At 36.4% G+C, this 19319-nt stretch overlaps 2 protein-coding genes across 3 annotated transcripts; both read right to left on the reverse strand.

The window, feature by feature from the left end:
* Positions 1-479: 479 nt before the first annotated feature.
* On the reverse strand, positions 480-14076 carry LOC106167648 (uncharacterized). Of its 2 annotated transcripts, XM_086998190.1 has the most exons (9): positions 13908-14076; positions 7360-7513; positions 6784-6971; positions 5554-5707; positions 4789-4976; positions 3763-3916; positions 2343-3335; positions 1702-1890; positions 480-1352 (listed from the first exon to the last, which is right to left on the reverse strand). In XM_086998190.1, exons 1-9 carry the CDS (start codon positions 13959-13961, stop codon positions 1078-1080), a joined length of 2349 nt encoding a protein of 782 aa, XP_086854316.1. In that variant the 5' UTR covers positions 13962-14076; the 3' UTR covers positions 480-1077. The 2 variants fall into 2 exon arrangements, with proteins under 2 accessions (XP_086854316.1, XP_086854317.1); XM_086998191.1 differs by lacking the exons at positions 6784-6971; positions 7360-7513; positions 13908-14076 and adding an exon at positions 6005-6382.
* A 718-nt stretch (positions 14077-14794) lies between these two features.
* LOC147759620 (uncharacterized) lies at positions 14795-17792 on the reverse strand. Its single transcript, XM_086997543.1, has 4 exons — positions 16612-17792; positions 15996-16125; positions 15229-15337; positions 14795-14936 (listed from the first exon to the last, which is right to left on the reverse strand). The coding sequence occupies exons 1-4, from the start codon at positions 16636-16638 to the stop codon at positions 14795-14797; spliced, it is 408 nt and encodes a 135-aa protein (XP_086853669.1). The 5' UTR covers positions 16639-17792.
* Between the last annotated feature and the right edge of the window lie 1527 nt (positions 17793-19319).

Raw genomic sequence — 19319 nt, forward strand, 5'->3', positions numbered from 1 at the left:
CAAAATGCATTTCAGACTATTTGTCAAAAATTATCCTTTACAGTTCATTGAAATTGTACGTAACATTACGTATAATAATTTTGATATAAAATGATCATCTTTAATTGCGTCCATAATTTCATCTCAAATATCATTATAATATATTTTCTTTAAATCTAAACAAAATGCTTCACTGTTGTGGCCCTATACATGTGTACACCACGCGGAGAAATAAATAGTACTTTATTCATCCGTTTAGTCAAAGTTGTGAGAACGCTCTGTACCATACCATATATACTCACCTGTTTTACAATTGTTTTCAATGGGATATGTACAATAACCATATATTCAAAATCGGACAGTCAAGAAGATTGCCATCGTTAATGCATACACACTGTATTTCGTAACCGTACTGAATAGGTACTTGTAATAAATACATATGGTCTACTATATATATATATATATATATATATATATATATATATATATATATATATATATATATATATATATTTCACGCACTGTAAGTTGCTTGACGCATCACAAACGTGTAATGCCTTAAAAGAAGCAATTTGAGTAGAAAACAAAGTTTTCTAAACTAAACACAGGCATTTGGTCGGGCTTCGTTGCAAAAATTTGACTTCATCTATAACTTAAACAAAACTCTTTCCAATCTTCTATCTCACTAATTATATTAACTAAATGTGCTCTCCAATAAAAGATAAAAACATTGATCTCTTTATAATACACAAAATACTCTAACATAGACTTAGTGCCTTGAATTGTTGTCAAATATTTACCTCAACTGTTTTTGTTATGCACGCAACGAAAATCAATGGCATTTTTTTTATTCAATTCAGTTTGTGCGTATTCTGTTTCTTTTTCCATCTAGCATTTGTGTTATCGGAGGAATTTCTATTTTGTCTTGCTGTTGCAAATGCAATGTATGCAGTGTATTTTATTCATATCATGTATGCTCTTGATTAAGCTATGAAATATGGTGTTTTTTATGTAACTGTCCGAGAAAGCTTATATCGCTGTCCGTGAAACTATCCCTGTGGATCATTTGGACCCAGCCATCGTTCCCTAAAAACTAAATTACATGTACATGTATGCTTTGCCAAGTCCCTTCATTTGGTTGAACTTTTCTTTTTTGTGTGATGTCTTATAATTGATAGTCGGTCGTTTAATTCCAAGATTTTTTCTCATGAGTCTCAGATGCTGTTTTATTGTGGCAATATCAGTCGCAACGATAAAAGCAATAATGGTGCCAATTATTGCTAACCCAAAGGTTCCTATGAATCCAGCCAGTGGCGCCTCCATGCGGGGGTTTCCAAGACGACGGGATGAGTCAGGAAGACTTAAACTGGTGTCTGAAAAAAGAGTAAAACCTCATTCAGAAAACCCCATTTAATAGAGGTGTATACTTATTATTGTTATTATTATTGTTATAAAAAATTCGAAAATGAAAAAGAAAACCAATCATATTAACAGTTCGTAAGGTAGCGCAATTAATGTTATAGCTTAGAAAAACGTAGATCAATGCCGTTTAAAATAGTACGAGCTATCTTAACAAGGTGCCCATATACTACTGGCACATATCATTGTTTGTCTTTGATAATACGATAGGCATGTGGTGTGTTTTTATGGCGGGCCTATTTACGGGAACTTGGGATCGGTGTTCCCCCCCCCCTCCCCCCAAATATAAGAATGATTACGTACTGCTGCAGCCAATAAAGTCTGGGATCCACCTTGTCTTGGAAACACAACGGACGCGTCGTCTAACGTCACCATCGGGGAAAACGGAGCCGTTTAAGCAGGAATATACCACCCATTTATTGTACAGAATAATTTCGGGTTTGCTGACAATAGTAATCTCGGTAACATCTCTTGGAATTGTACAAACTATCACTGAAATAAAAGACGAGCGTGATAATTGTGCTTGAGAAACAAGGTCAAAATTCGTCCTTCTTCTTACATATAATTTTCATCGATAATAAAGTGTTAACTAACTGATGAATGAGACTTTTGGATAATATAGATATGCCATTTCAATGTGGAAAATGGTCACAATAGTTCACAATGGTACACAACTTTCACAATAGTTCACAACTTTATCGCTTTGTTCACAATTGTTTAAAAAAACTTATCTATTTTGGAGATTAAGTTTCCAATTGTGATTGAAAATCTAGAACTTAAAGGCCTGCTTGTACATGTAAATCGTAGTTTTGTTAATGGTTTTGGATATAGTATACCTGGGTGGTTAACAAAAAGTGCTGACATTTCCAAGGAAAATAAAATGTTGCTATGCAAAGGTCCAGCGACCATCATATAGATTCAAAATCTGTCCAAGTCGTACTTACGTTCACACTGGACGTCGGAGTTGCTCCACGTCCCGTCTTTCAGGCACTCAGTGCCACCGGAAGTTGGCGTACTGACCAGCGTATAGCCCTCATCACAGGTGTATTGTACCACAGTCCCAATGGCAGTTTTGTTAGTGTTGTGAGACGCATGGGGTATCTCCGGTACACGTGGACATTCTGAAGGAACGCTGGTCGTATAAGTGTTTGAAATCGTTGTATTGCCCTCAGGGACTGTCAGTGCGGTAGTGGTACTGTTTTCTGTAGACAGGTGGGTGAAATTATTCGATGTTTCAGTGTGGCTGAAAACGCTAGTCGCAGCCGTTGTTGCAGTGGATACTGGAGACAAGATGTTGCTCTCTAAGACGCTGGGAAGCGTGGTGCCGACAGGAACACTTGACGTCTGGAATGTGTTAGTTGTGACTGAAGGTACAACTTGGCTCAGAACCCCTGGCGACATCGAGGGCGATGTCGTTTCGATGACCAATGGTTGTGAAGTGCTAATACGAGAATCAGCGTTGGTCACAGCTGGCATATATAGCCTTGATTCAATTTGGAATGTAGTCTCTGTCCAGCTAGGCGATACCATCGATGAATCGATTTGTGTAGGGGTGGTCGCTGTATTAAACGGGACCGATCTGCTAATTTGTGTACCGTCATTTTGGGTGCTGATATATGTGCTGCCAGCGTACTGAACCGAAGTTCCGACGTTTTGAATAAATGGAACACTGGTGATGTAGCTCTCTGCGGTAAGCAGAGCAGAATTTACCTCAGAATATACGTCACTGATAACAGTGGTGACGTCGTAGGTTATAGTCTTGAGTGAGCTCTCAGTTGGATATATACTGTCGTCATTGATAATAAAAGTGGTAAGCAAACTCACCATGGAAACGTCAGTGTTCGAATAAATTGCGCTGGAACTTTCATCCCTGTCAAGGAGAGGTACTCTGCTGGCGTCGACAAGGTTAGCGTCAAGGGCATTTTGTGTTTTTTGCACTGTTGGACAGAAATCATAACAAGCACACGCATCTATTTAAAAACATGTAGGAATCTTGCATGTTTTAACAGTAAAATTTAATCACAATAAACAACAGGTAAAACGATATACTGTCCAAACTTATCATAGGAGCACACGGTGAAGCAGCACAAAATTGCCTCCTTACAGCTCTGTGTTTTGGGCATATTTATCGCGTTAAACACGGGCTCTACCGTGGGGGCCATTCTTAATGGAAACTTATGTATTGGAAATTATATTTCTATATTTAATTGCAATTAAGACCTTATGAAGAAATGAGATTTTTTTTGTATTCATATTATCATTTATATATAGGCACGTGCTTATACGGTGCATAAGTAAACACGCGCACATACAAAAGTATACATACACACCAATAACACGACACACACATGCATGCTTACGTACCAGTGGAAAATGTTGCCGAAAACCCATTTCTCTCAGCCAGCTTCCTATGATCCGCGTAGAATAAGATCCACAAAGAAGAAGCATTCACAACACTTGGAATCTTGTTTTGACACACTTCTGCGAGTAGAGTGCCGACTTGAGATTGTTCTCTCACCTTGATTGTCAATGGAAAAGGACGATAAAAAACTTCGGTGAAATAGGTATTCTGTTCTATCGAATGTAATAGTGGCTGATAAGTTAATCGTTGCTTGAGGTACCCTCCTTTCGGAGTCATGTAATCAAGTCATGTGATCATGTTTTGCCAAAGGGTCGAAACTTGTTGTCTCATAAGGGACACGATCAAAAATAATTAAATATATATATATATATTTGATTGAACAGTTAAAGAGATAAAAACTCTTCGTATGAGATCTATATTTTACAATAAAAACATTGTAAACAACTCATAGAAATATAATTAATATATTCTGTTTTAACACAAAAAACGGCAGTTATAGCTATTATTCTGATATCTGATCTTGTCATCGGACCACGTGACCTCCATAGATGGCTATACTCTTTAATAATCCTTTAAGAGATTATTACAAAAAAAACTTTTTAGAAAAAAACAGGGACAAACTTTACTCCAGTTTACTCCAGGAAAATTCATTTTTTTGCCAAAACAAACAGTTATTATCCCTTTAAGGTCGTTTTTATTTATACCAAAATCCCTAAAGAAAACTTATTGTTCATGGAATCAAAACGATAATCCGAAATGATTGACAAGATTACATAAGAGCTCTGAAGCGTAGAGTGACTAAAATATTATGGTAGGCAGATACGCATTAAGGTATTTTGTGGGGTCGCAGATGGAATATATGGCAAAGTTGAATATAAAGGGACTGTCAAATGACGCAATAATAAAATATAAAATAAGGAAATAAACATTCAGGGGCTTTGATAGAGAAAACTTTTTAGAATTGTTCGTAAAAAACATCACGGAATGCAGAATAATACAAAATCTATCAAAATATATATTATTTTTACCTGAACGTAATCTCGGCAGGGTGAATTGTTGTCATACTCCAAATCTACATGTGTAAATTCAAGCACCACTGTTTGGTCTGTTCTGGTAGTTGATATTTCAAACACACAAAAACAGTTGGCTTCGTAGGCTGACGGGTAGCCGGGAGATGAGATGTTTCCAGACTGGTCAATGTATGTACCGCCGCAATCTGAGAAGTAAAAAAGGAAGGTTGTTGGTTGCAGTCCATATATAGTTTGAGCTGGGACTGACCGGTTTTATAATAATTAGATGAGAAAGACCCTCAATCGCATCAAAGGTATAAACGTCGAGCGTTAGACGTGTATGCAGCAGAAAAGGGACATATTTCCACTTTTTTGCAAGGAAGCTTAGGCAACAGATAAATTGTCAGTTGTGGACTTACCACATGACGAGGATATTCTATCGTAGTTGGACATTTCGTATTTGTCTGTAGCAAAACGTAATTCACGACTTTGGAGAAGACCAAGTGCCGCTTTAGGGCCGTATAGGTCTCTCAGAGCGTTGGAGTTAAAACAGATTGACCATGACAGGAGGAAGTGAAGGTATCGAGAAAAGCATAAGAAAGCATAGACCCTGCAAACCTATGGCAATGTGATTGTCTAAGAAACGGTTTTAGAAATTAAGTGTTGACCAAAATTTGTTCTTTACTGTTCGCATTGTGACCTATTTCAACAAATCCGAAGAAGTCTACTTATATAAAACGGCCACTGGTGTAAAACATCAACCTTTAAGAATAAATGACTAACCGTTGTTGGCCTCAATGTCAGCATGAAACCCTTGCCTCGTTCCATAAGTGTCCGAAATCAACAGTAAACGAATGCCTGTGTTGGTCAGCATTGTCAGTCCCGTCCACAAGCCGCAGAGACCAATCATGTACTTGTCGTAAGTGTAGTCAAACAACTGAAATAAAAATGAATTGTAATGAGAGAGGTAATGTTCTGTCACCAGACCCCGAGCATATATCTAGCTATGTGACCTGTTCTAGCTGCCGTGTACATGTACATATTAACGTTCGGTTTTACCGCTCGCAACGGTGACTCGATTATGCATTTAATTATTTCGCAAGTTTAGTGTTAGGCTGTTCATTTTTCCTTATTAAATAATTTCTAATATTTTTTGTTTTTAATGAACTCAAAAATAAAAATTCTACACTCATTATCTGTATCAAAATTGAATCACAGGCTTCATTTATCTTACCCTTGGTTCTAGATTTCAGTATTGCCAGCTTGATCTTGATTTCAATACTGACGCTAGAAACCAGTGGCAGACTGGGGGTGTGTTCGGCAAAATTTTGCCTGGGGCGCTTCCATATTTGGAAGTCACATGTCTCGTACGTCATAGATCTGCCCCGCCTGGAGCTGCCTTTCCCTCCTTGAGCTGACGTCATCTCGTGCAGACGAGACGAAGCAGCAAAGTGGCTGACGCTGAGTATGAAGTTTGAACTAAGAATACCTTGCAATCGAAAACCAGTGCCGCAACACAAGCACCTTTCTGCTTTAAAAAACGGATTTTTGGTGTAGCCATTGCGCAGTCCTTATAGTGGTATTGGACATACTTTGCACACGGCAAGCACGTGTATTGTGTTTATATCTTCAGGAGCAAATGTTTTTTTGATAAGAAAAAAATACAAAAATACAAAAACATCTAGTATGTCTTTTTCTTTTAATAAGATATTATAAATTTTTCAATTCACATCTTTAAAAAAAGTAAATAAAATTGAATAAAGCAAAATTAAGCTTAACGTTTGATATTGGACTAATGACATTCAACTGCAGATTCAATGCGGAGCAGTTCCTTTGATTGACGGATACTCGAGATTGCCGCTGTTCGTCAGGGGCACTGTAAACCTACACCATGAAAAGGTATGAATAGTTTAAGCAAGCTAGCTTTATAGTGCCCTGACACTCAGGGCACATTTATCTGTGCTCATTCACAAGTCTAAAATCTTTAAAGTTGACCCAGACACCATTGCTCACCTTCAACAAATCGTTAGGGCAACCCCTGCCAGATTGAATATCAAACGTTGAAAACCGGAGCCTGATGGAGGACCCGTTAGTCAGAGGCTTGATGACGTACAGGCAGTTCACGTTAAGTGGGTAATTACTTGGGTAATTGGGAGAAGCAACTTCAAGCGCCCCCTCCGGCACTACTTCGTCACAGTCGGCTGCAATACAAAAATACATGTAGGCCTATGTTTCCTTTCGTGAACGATGTTTATTTATCTGTCAGTCATTCTGTCCATCTCTCTCTCTCTCTCTCTTTATATATATATATAAAGGCGTGGGGTTCGGGCCCGCTGAAAGCGAACGGTGCCACTTCGTACGGTTTGGTACTATAAATCAGCTAGTCAAAATTCTAATTCCAAGAGGGGAATATTGATTAGTGTGATTTTTTTCAGAAACCGAAGGGCCCCTTGACCCCCCCACTAAATCCGCAACTATATATATATATATATATATATATATATATATATATATATATATATATATATATATATATATATATATCCCAAATAAAAATGTCAGCATCAAACATGTTCCGTTTAAACATACCATTCAAAGCGTTAAATGTGGCTGAGAATCCAGTAGAAGAGCGGCTCGAGTCTGTTTCGAAAATCACCTCATAACCAAGTGCGTGCAAGTGGATGATGTACATAGAAAGGTCTCCACATAGATGTAAGTTCCTCAACCCGGTCAGTGTGTTGACCTGAGGTGGAGAGATGGGAAAATTGAATCCAAGCTAGTCCTCGAGATCTGTTTTATATATATATAGGCCTATATATATATATTACTAAGCACAGGTTTATTTTGAGAAAACTCGGCATTAATGGCCGAGAAAAAGAAATAGGCCTATAGGTTAACAGTTGACTGTATCCAATAAAAAGGATATTTCTGGAACTGAAAAAAAAACTGAAAAGACTGCCGAAGTCCATGACTTTAAATATTTTTTTTTCTCGGCCATTAATGCCGAGTTTTCTCAAAATAAACCTGTGCTTAGTAATACATGCCATTTGATAAAGGTGATACGTAGTGAAATCGGTTTCCATTTAACATCAACAACAACAACAACTTTTTGTAATATACATAAAACGTATTGACCCATTAGAGCCTGCGTCATCAAAACAAACGGCAGCCATACTGGAGGGAGACCGGAATCGTCTGCTGCGCATGAACAAGCCATGTCTGTAGTTCAGTTTTCGTTTTCTGTATTTTTTTTCATATTAGACCGAGCAAAATGATGAATTACTGCAGGGTATTTGATCGAGAGAAGGTAACTTACTTTACAAGCGTTCACAGACTGCCTGCAGTGGTAAAAATCCATGGTGAAGGAACTAAAACCATAAACGGAGGAGAGACGGCGAGGTGGCTTTGAATCAAGACTCTTCGGAACAGTAAAGGATAAAACTAATTTATTTTATAGCAAAGAATGAAGAGCCAACTGTGCAGATTTACCATAAAAGAAAAAACAGTAGAACACCAAAGACCTAGGTGTGTACGTTTGGGGCGCACGTATATATTTAAAGTAGTGCCCAAAAAGTGTGGATGGAGAGTGTGTTAATTTGTTAAAACGTGTGGAAATACCCAGGCAGGGTTTCGACTTTTATAATGAAGACTCACCTATTGCCTTGGGTGTAATTTGTTATCAGTTACGGTGCTCTCTAGATTTTATCGGCTGTCACCTCTCTCTTTTATACCTGGTTAGCATTATTCCCAATTAGTGTCAAGGCTATATTTGTACTGTACACAGCTGAGCTGGGCCAATTAAATCAATTACCTGTATGAAGTGTATTTGGAAGTTAGTGGCTTAATTTTCGATTTGGTGTAGTGATAAGAGTAATTTTATTTTGCAAGTAAATTCTACCTCAGGTGTAATTGACATATAACTTTAATAACCTCATGAAATAATTTTGCACTTTCCTCTGTAAAAATGTTAAATTCTGCTCCTTTCAACTGTAATGTTGTAAGTTATAATATGAATAAAAATTACTATTGTTATCTTTCTATTAATTTAGATTTACATGAAGGAAATTGATCAGGCATTTCCCACCAAGCCACACTGATTGGGTGCAAGTAAATTATTAAAAAAAAAAAAAAAAAAAAAAAAAAAAAAAAAAAAAAAAAAAAAAAAACACGGAAGCTTTAGATGACAGGTACAAAAGGCAGCTAGATGACACACAAGGTAGAAGCAGCAAAAAATATTCCTAGATCTCTGTGACCAGCTGAGGAGACAGGATCTGAACATCAGGAGAGTGAAATCCAGTGCATGACAGGAGTTATTTAATTGAAGTGACACTCAGAACTCAGCATTTCATGCTCACTTTTATTCATACAAAATGTGCACTTTTCCTATATGTTTAAGCAAATGGTTGCAGAAATCAATTCATGAACTGAATTATTATTTTACATTGGACATCATAAATACATGATTGTGAAAAATGCCTTGCTTCTGTGAATGACTGAATAATAATAAAATCCTAACAATGTTGCTTATATGAATGGTTGCATTCATGGTGTATATTAAACTCTCTCAAACAACAGTCTCGTTACATGTACTTTCTAATGAACCAAAATGAAGTACAAGAATGCTGAAATAATTAAAAAAGTTGATGATGGTATAGAGCAAATGTTCTGCATACTTTACTTCTGTACTGTATAAACAATAGCATCTGAAAATCCCCAATATAGTTAGGCTTTACATTAAAAAAAGAGAACAACAAATACCTGATATTGCAGTTTTAAAGTAAATTTAAAATACATGAATTTTGTTCACTGAATACCTAGCAAAATATTCTCAATGCAAATGGTATATTAAATTTTATAAAATCAGTTTGATACAATACTTTTTATGACAGTAGATGTATTTTGAAAACTTATTTACAACACAACTCACCAGCCTTATTTTGATACAAAGGACACGTCTTTTTCATCATTGACATAGTTTCTATTGCTCCATTGATATCAAGTGTATAGTCCCATGGCAAATTCCCATTCTCTAAGTCCCACTTAAACTGAGGTTTGAGGATATTTGTAGTGCCTAACAAATGCTTCTGTGAATGACTGAACTAATAATAAAATGCTAACAATGCTGCTTATATGAATGAACAACAGTCTTGTTACATGTACTTTCCAATGAACCAATATATAGTTTTTAGACTGTTTTGGGTTCATATCGGTCGATCCCGCTGATCAGCTGAAGCCCCAGCTTGTATATATCCTTTTCCCTTTGGTGTCCTTGATCGTGATATGAAGTTTACTTTATTTTATTTGGTTTACCTATATTTACGCTACTATTCCCCGTCGTTCATTCCCTCCAGCATGGCCGCGGGACTAGTGTTACGGAGCAAATATGACGTCACTGTAATCGGTTAATTGGATATATATATAGCTAAGAAATTAGCTGATGATAACTTTGTCTCAACAGTCCAGAATTTTGACATTTTTGTTTGTGTAGAAACATTCAGTACGGTAAGATCAAAAATTGCCCTTCCCACTGGTACCCACAGTCATATAGAAAAGTTAAGAACAAAAAAGAAAGCGAAAGGCAGACCCTCAGGCGGGATAGTAATTTATTACAAAAAAGAACTTATAAATGGTATTAAAATACTCAGTAGCAAAAGTGAAAATCTCATGTGGATCCAACTATCAAGCAGACAACTAGGCCTAGAACAAGATGTTTACTTATGTGCAGTATACGTAAAACCCAACAACGGTCCATCTGACGAAGCAACATTAGAAATTTTGGAAGAAGAAATCGCTAGTTACCAGAACTATGGGTTAATTTGCTTAGTTGGTGACTTCAATGCTAGAACTGGATCATTGCCAGACTTCATTAAAAATGATAATACATTTGGTATACCAGTGGCTGATAGTTACACCACAAATAGTTTTTTACAAAAAAGAAACAATGTAGATACAGTAGTCAACCGCCAAGGAAAAGCCTTGCTTGAACTATGTATGAATAGCAACTTAAGAATATTGAATGGTAGAGTCAAAGGAAATTCACTTGGGTATCCCACATGTTACAATAGGCAAGGGTGCAGTGCTGTTGATTATGCAATTGTAAGTGATAGACTGCTGAGCAAAATCATGTATTTAACAGTTTTACCTATTGATTATTTATCTGACCATTGCCTGCTAGACCTTGCAATCTACACCTCTGGTAGGCCTACTCAAGAAATAGAAACATCACTGCCTATTCAAAATTTTAAAGATAGCTACTTTTGGGAAACTGGCTCCACTGAGAAATTTGTACAAGCCCTTGAAACTGAAGAAATCCTGAGCGCAATAAGTCATGCACAAAATACAAACTACCCAGCCTCAAAACACGGAATAAATACTGCCTGTGATGAACTAACAAACATTATTGAAAAAGCTGCAACTATGTCCTTACGAAAAAGAAATATACCAAAAAGTAATAAAACAAAAAAGAAAATAAAACGAATTAAACAACAGCCATGGTTTGACAGCTCATGCTCTGAAATTAGAAGAAATATCAAAAATCTCGGAAGACTTTTACAAAAGAATCCCCACAATAACTTCATCTCTCAAACATATCATGCGGCAACCAAAAAATATAAACAGCTTTTAAAACAAAAGAAAAGAGAATATAAAGACTCATTACTTAAAAAGCTGATCAATTCTGAACGAAACAATCCAAAAGAATTCTGGAAAACCCTTAAAAACCTAAAGGATAAAGATGATAAGAGCAATCCTGTGAACCCTGATATTTGGCAACAACATTTTCAAAAACTCTGTGGCATCCCCCCTGTTGAAGATAAAAGATTAGATGATGAAATTAAAACCTATGAAAACCAAGAAGGAGACTCTACACTCAACGGTCCAGTAACAATCGGTGAAGTGAAAAAAGCTATTAAAAAACTGAAAAACGGTAAAACTGCTGGCCAAGACTTAATAAGAAATGAAATGTTAAAATCTGGATCAAAATACTTAGTGGGTCTACTAACAAAGGTTTTTAATTTGGCACTAAACACAGCGGAAACACCAGATGCTTGGAACTTGGGCATAATACTGCCACTATACAAATCCGGAGAGCACACAGACCCATCAAATTATAGAGGCCTGTGCATAACCAGCTGCCTTGGTAAGCTCTTTAATTCCATAATAACGGACAGACTGTCCATCTACCTAGAAGTTAATCGGAAATTGAGTGAAGAACAAGCAGGTTTTAGACCTGGATATCGGACAGCCGATCATATTTTCACACTAAAATCACTGATAAACAAGTACATGAATCAAAATAAACGCTTATATGCTTGTTTCATTGATCTACGCAAAGCTTTCGACACAGTATGGCATAAAGGACTTTTCCTGAAACTTCTCAAAACCGGAATTCGAGGCAGAGTATACAACATTATTAAATACATGTATGAAAACACAAGATTAGGTGTATCAGTAGACAAAGGATATACTCAACCTTTTTTATCTAAAATTGGCATAAGACAAGGGGACAACCTTAGTCCCATATTGTTTAACATCTTTATTGATGACATAAAAGCGGAACTCTACAGTGTTAATGACACCTCCAAAGTTGAGGAAATAAGTCATATGCTGTATGCAGATGACTTGGTTTTGATTTCTAAAACAAAAGATGGCTTGCAAACACTGTTGAATAAACTTGAGAGGTATTGTGAGAGATGGAAATTACGTGTAAACGAAGAGAAATCAAAAGTTATAGTTTTTCATAAATCTGGTAGAACTGAATCACTTAATTTTGTCATAAATGATAGACCAATTGAAATAGTAAAACAATATCAGTACTTAGGGGTAATATTTACTTACACGGGATCACTAAAGAAAACTTTGGAAAATCTAAAACAAAAAGCCCTCAAAGCAATCTTTGCCTTAAAAGGAGCACTAGCATCAAATGAAATCTCCTCTCCACTCCTTACAATGTCACTCTTTGACAAAATGATAAAGCCCATACTACTTTATGGGTGTGAAGTCTGGGGACAAGAAATATTATCACAAAAAAAGATGACTTTGGAAAAACTAAATAAAATGCCTTTCGAGCAAGTACACTTGAAATTTTGTAAGTGGGCATTAGGTGTAAGGAAATCTGCCAGCAATAATGCTTGCCGAGCAGAAATGGGTCGCTTCCCAATATATTTGGACATAGTAAAATTAGTCTCAAAATACAGTGCTAGACTCCAAGAACTCCCAGATAACAGAATTGTTAAACAAGCATATAACAGGGAAAAAATAGAAAATGGAAGTAACTGGCATCAGACAATGTCAAATATTAAATTATGTTGGGAACTTAATACAAACAGACATAATTGCGAAATCCACAACTACCCAGATCTTGAAATAGAAATAACCAATGAAATAAAACGAAAATTTTGGGAAGAAATCCATAGAAATACCAACAACAAACTCCGCACCTACAGCAAAATTAAGAAATCCTATGAAGCTGAGCCATATTTGGAATTAAAAGTCCCTTTTACACATAAAAAAATTCTAGCCAAAATGAGGGTCAGTGACCACGAGTTAGAGATTGAAAGAGGCAGATATACCCACCCCAAAACAAAAATTGAGGACAGAAAGTGTCCTCACTGTAATGCAGTGGAAGATGAAGCTCACTTTTTTCTTGAGTGTACTACTTATAATCTAGACAGAGAAACATTATTTGCTGCCTTACCAGAGGTAAATGTGCAGGGTCTAGCAGACGATACACTATCCGCCCTATTAAATGTGTCAAATGAGAGAGGTGTGTCCGCACTTGTAAAGTTTATAAACAGTGCTATGAGAAAACGGAAGCTATCCAAATTGAGATAACACCTGGTATTATACTTTAACTTTATTATTACTATATACATGTATTTAAACTTAAGTATATTATAATTAGTAGTGTAGAGAGCCTATAAATGTACACTCATTTCATGTGCTCAATAAATTATTATTATTATTATTATATATATATATAGAGAGAGAGAGAGAGAGAGAGAGAGAGAGAGAGAGAGAAATTAAGGAAAATTCAACCTATCAAAATAAAAATTTAAATGGACATAAAAAAGTTTTTAAAAAATTGCTCAAGATAATTGAAATCAAACACACACAATTGTTTCATTGTTTTAACTCACAGTGACGTAGTCATTACAGGAGGTCCTAAACTCTGTGAACTCCAGTGACGTCATGTATATGCCTGGCGCCGGAAGTACCCGATACGTACACCAGATGTCGCTGGGATAGAAGGATGGGTATTGAGGGGAAGAGAGCGTGCCGCTGGACGAGATATATGTTGCGTTGCATGCTACAATTCAATAGAATCACATTCTGTTAGGACCAGTTTAAAAATACATCTATACATTTATAATAATACATCTATACATTATGATTTCATCTATATAGTAATAGCAAATCATCCGAAGTCTCTTTTTCACGTTTTCTCCCAAACTACAACGATCTTTGGACAACTGACAGGTGTTAGCAATACCTTAGGGCAGTGGGAAAATAATGGCCGTAGTTTGATTTGGATTATAACGGTTAAAAGTATATTTTGAAGGCAATTTCTAGCCTTTATATATCGTAATATCCGTAAAGCTTGTGCGTAAGGTGTCATATATTGTCAATAACACTAAATCAGATATCAAGATTTGCTGGCCCAGTGGTAACCTCCTTGGCTGCCAAACACGGCGGAGTGGGTTCGTTTTCTTTTATTTTTTTAAATTATTATTATATACTAATCTATAGTATAGTATAGTATAGTATAGTATAGTATAGTATAGAGTATAGTATAGTATAGTATAGTATAGTATAGTAGGCTATAGTATAGTATAGTATAGTTACAAATCAACATCGATCAAGAATATCTCGTTTTAAATCTAATTAAAATTATTGTTTTCACAACTGGTATATGTAAATGGTAAAAGTATATAACATGAATACTGTTAGTACAGTATGAAGAGAAATAAGCCAGCAGTTCGCGTAGTTGTGGCTGTAGACGGTCCAGTTCAAGTGACGTGCACAGTCAATACTCACCGTCTGATGTCGCACAAGACACTTTCCTGTAGTGTGTGCAGCAGTCCGTTCGAAAGATGTCGGCACAGCTGGAGTTGACAACGTGAAAGGCACACGCTGTCGTCTGGTGGTTGAAGTCGGCGGCAAAGCACCTGTAGGGGGTGACCAAAAAAGGGGTAAATTTGGGTTTATACATTTGGCGTGTTATCCGCAATAAACGAGAAAAGCTGATCATGAGGGTTGATTTTTTTCTCCTTTTTATGTGTTTTAACTTAAAATGATCTTACCGCCCAGGGGAACATAAAAACTAAAAGCAAGCAGCAGTAGGTATATATGTTGGGTAGGTGTAGAAGCCAGTGACACACTATTCATGATGACAACAAGATCGGATCTACAAGTACGGGAATACATTTTGTTAGATTTTTTTTTTCGGCATGTACTTACGAGTCACTTTGGCGGCAGGCAAACAGGCACAAGTATTCCGTGTTCAGACTGGTGTTTTGTCTGATAGCTCCTGGTGCAGCAGAGCCGACGTATGTGGTAAAATCGGATACTGAAAAAAAAATCATAACTGACGTTGTCGATGGCGAAATCGGGAGGAAGAGGGGGGTGAAGGGGGCAGAGGGGGATAAGCGTCTCTCTTGGCTGTTGAGATTTCAACTTCCTCTCCTACTCCTCCCTTCGTTAATAAATTACTACAGGTGTTTTTCTATCGTAAACTAAATATTAGTACGCTCTATCAGAGTTCAGCTGAGCGAAGACGTCAATTATATGCGAAAAAAAAAGAAAAAATATGGATAGAAGAAGCCTGAGAAATATCTGTGAATATATATAAAAGAAATCCATTTGTGGTCCCAACAGAGGACAACATACATGCATAATTCATGTAGTTAAAATTCCATTGTCTACTGTTTTAAAGTTGCCGGTTGAGTCGAAAAAATGTCATTGAATTGTCTTGAATTGAATTTTCTTTGAAATATGAAACCTATATTTTTTGAGTTTGTGACCAGAAAAACATTTTACTGAATGAGATTAAAAGAGGCATGACCAATCAATAAGGCTCACTCTCATGAGAGTAGGCGATGTTTTCTTTATTTGGTAAATCATCATCATTTCTTTAATATTTAACTTACCTCTTCTATAAACAAAATATCGAACCGCCAAACAACTGTACTTACCCAGCACTGAACAACAACTAGCGTATAGCTTACCTGAGCGGTGGATCAATCCAAGATGGAAAATAAGAAAAATAATCTCTTGCCATTTTGGCGTCTTCAGCAAAGTAATTTTACCTGACATAATGAAACACAAGATGGGACGAACTGTCAAAAATCTGACGCACTGGAACATAGATGAGAAATTCAATTTAGGTACAACATGCCCTGGCTTTTTTTACTTTACAAAATGGAAATGAAAAGGCGAACGAACAAGGAATAACAACTTTTTTCTTTATAGTTTTACTGGCAAACAAGATGAAAAAACTTGTCAGATTTGTAATCCATAGAGCTACAATTTCTTTTTTTTTTTTAATGTTTACTCAAAAACACTGATAGATCTATCAACTAGACTTAAAAATACAAACAACAATTAAAAATATATGATATCTGAGTGCTAAGTTTGCCTAGCGACGACAAAAGCGAGAAAAAGACAACAAATCAACCCATGTAACCCCTACATTCTAGAATAAACCTGGAAGAAACATATATACCAAATACCACTAATAATATTCTATTAAACAAAAACCTGCGATTAGGCATGAAGAAAATTCGACAGAAGAAGAAAAACAAAATAAAGAAACGAACAAATAAATGATTAAACCCTGCTCACCTCTAGTTTAGCTCTCTTCCGTTGCATTCGAACAATTCGTTGCGATTAATTGAGTGAGCTCCATTTATCTAACCACATCTGAGAAGACACAGGAATAGACAATGTCCTTAACCATACTTTTATTTATTTGCCCAGCAGCACAATTGAAATTCAAATTGTATTTGGCAGTGTATATATAAGTACATATCTCACCCCCAGGCGAAGTAAATCGGCTGGAACAATTTCATGTGATGAACCCGCAAGTTTTCTTGACTTCCTTTATTTTTATCACCGAGGTCATTGCTGCAGTGTTGACATCGTACACACGCGCAGTGATTGAATATATAACCACGTGAGAAATGCGCACGTGTGTTCCTAAACACAAAACTGTGACAAACAACTTTGAATGGGAGATGCTCCGTATATCCACAAACTGTCGTCAATAATTTAATATATGCTATTCAACAAACAAACTTGGTTTTAATGAATGAGAGTTTCATTGATGTCGTTTATTCAGGCAAGCCCGCGTTTCTGTGAATGTTACCGTTAATTAACATAAAAGTGGCCGCAGAAGAAAAGATAGTTTAAAAAAAACTGTCAACTGTTATGTATATTAGAGGTTAGGGTCTGGTCTGAGCTTCAGAACTGACGCAAGACAGGTTGTTCATTATTGAAAACTTCTTGATTGAACTACAGCGGCGTTTAATTGAAGTTCACTGCGCTTGTCATTGTAAACATTTGCAGATAACTCTGTTGAAAGGAAAAGGTATGCTTTCGTGGGTAGTCAAATTAATAATAAGTGAAGAAAATGTACATGAGAAAAAGTTGTAAAATAGTTGAAAAAAAAAACTGTAGCTGCATATCTGTTTATCACTCCCATATACAATCTTCATCTGTCTACCTTCTAAATGTTTGACTTTAAAATATACACGTAGGCTACTAGGGGCACTCGCCCTTTAAATGTACAGGTAGGTTTTCCGTTATTCAAGTAAAAAATAACAATGAAATATTTTGAATCGTCAAGTATGACTTGTTGATCTCTTGGTTTATTTTTGGCTATAGGCTACTGGGGTAGCTTTACAAATCGATCATCAAATTAATTCCTCTGCACTTGCAGCGAAATGCATGAGGCTTGGCTTGGAGGGTCTCACTAGACATTCACAAATATGCCAACTAGCTAATTCTGTATGCAATTTACTACTACAATTTATGTTTGGCACCGTGAATTAGATCACGGATAGATAGATCTAGATGGGCCTATACTTCCATGATTAGATCCTCACTAGGGACTCTGTTCTATTTTACAAGAGTGTACATCAAACAAGTGCATAACCCATAAATAAGAGAAATTCATGCCAGAAATGCATAGAACTCGCGCCAAAGATAAAAATCGCTGGAAAAGCCATCAATTCGAACGTTTCACACACCTGCATAGGCGTAAATTATTAATGTTTTAGTGCGTGAAAGTCCGCCTTGGCAATGTATATTCTTCTGTCACATATATTGAAATGAAAAATTAAATTTTAAGGGGTCACTATTTGTTAATACAAGTAAGGGTCATGAGCTGCCTGTGTGGTGCGTGTTGGACGGAATTTTTTCTTCCAACAATGTTGGACAAAAAAAGGTCCAAATTCGACCGCATTTTGATCAAGTTCTACACAAAATACCTTATTTTAAACAGAGAGGTCTGCAAAATGCTGATCGAACAGAGATAGGGCCTGTACATAAGTTGAATTTAGGTCATACAATAATTAGCGTCATGGCAATCTTAATTACTTTACCCTAGCTGGATCTTTCTTTTTAGTGTTAGGCCTATACTAAAGTTATTAATTTATCCTTGATCACAAAAATTATATATTTCATCAAATACTGTATACGCTACATGTATTACACGGTATTACATCCATAGATAGTGAATTTCGAGCGTGTCGAAAGAAAAAAAAAGACATAAAAAGAAAACGTTTCTTTATTTGGTCGACGTTAATTTAACGCATGGAAGAACTTGGAAGGCTCAACGCCTCGTGATTGGCTATATATTAACCCATTACAGTGACGTCATATTTGCTCCGTAACACTAGTCCAGCAGCCATACTGGAGGGAAAGAACGACGGGGATTAGTAGCGTAAATATAGGTAAATCAAATAAAATAAACTAAAATGCATATCGCGATCAAGTACACCAAAAGGAAGAGTGTATATACATGTGAAAACTACAGCTGATCAGCGGGATCGACCCATATAAACTCAGGACAGTCCAAAGACAAGAAATCCTGACTTATCCCAACATCGTGGAATTGTATGGAACGCCATTCACGCAAAAAATGCAGACGTCAATTCAACAATCTATCGGCACTATTTAACAACCAAAACCTACTTTAACTATCTAAACTTAATTCTACTAAATTAGTTTTGGTCATTTTAATCATTCGTCAAAATCTAACAATCAATAAACGATTCAAAAGTCAATAACCGCAACTCAACAATCAGTCACCGCAACTCAACAATCAGTTATCGCAACTCAACAATCAGTTACAGCAACTCATTAATCAGTTACTGCAAACGGTCATTCGCGGACTTAACACCAGATGGCGCACGCGCACCGTCAGCGATCTGAAACGTCCTTGACCTTTTCCATCGTTTTAACAGTATTAAAATACGTGGTGCCTCGATTTGAAACCATTCAGCTTAAATTGTGTTTTTAATCTCCAAATACTTAAAAAAAATCAATAA

This window comes from Lingula anatina, chromosome 10 (assembly GCF_051362555.1).
Source record: "Lingula anatina isolate TDL-2025a chromosome 10, LinAna3.0, whole genome shotgun sequence".
In the NCBI taxonomy this organism is placed as follows: domain Eukaryota; kingdom Metazoa; phylum Brachiopoda; class Lingulata; order Lingulida; family Lingulidae; genus Lingula; species Lingula anatina.

What these genes read in the sequence shown, in the direction of transcription:
- LOC106167648 (XM_086998190.1), bottom strand. Translation starts at nt 13,961, where the DNA reads ATGACGTCACTGGAGTTCACAGAGTTTAGGACCTCCTGTAATGACTAC. An exon ending in CACATTTAACGCTTTGAATG is followed by an intron (nt 6,972 to 7,359) that starts GTATGTTTAAAC and finishes TTTGTATTGCAG; the next exon opens with CCGACTGTGACGAAGTAGTG. An exon ending in CCTGCCGAGATTACGTTCAG is followed by an intron (nt 3,917 to 4,788) that starts GTAAAAATAATA and finishes TTGACAATCAAG; the next exon opens with GTGAGAGAACAATCTCAAGT.
- LOC147759620 (XM_086997543.1), bottom strand. Translation starts at nt 16,638, where the DNA reads ATGCAACGGAAGAGAGCTAAACTAGAG. An exon ending in TGGATTGATCCACCGCTCAG is followed by an intron (nt 15,338 to 15,995) that starts GTAAGCTATACG and finishes TTTTTTTTTCAG; the next exon opens with TATCCGATTTTACCACATAC. An exon ending in GCCTGCCGCCAAAGTGACTC is followed by an intron (nt 14,937 to 15,228) that starts GTAAGTACATGC and finishes CACCCCCTACAG; the next exon opens with GTGCTTTGCCGCCGACTTCA.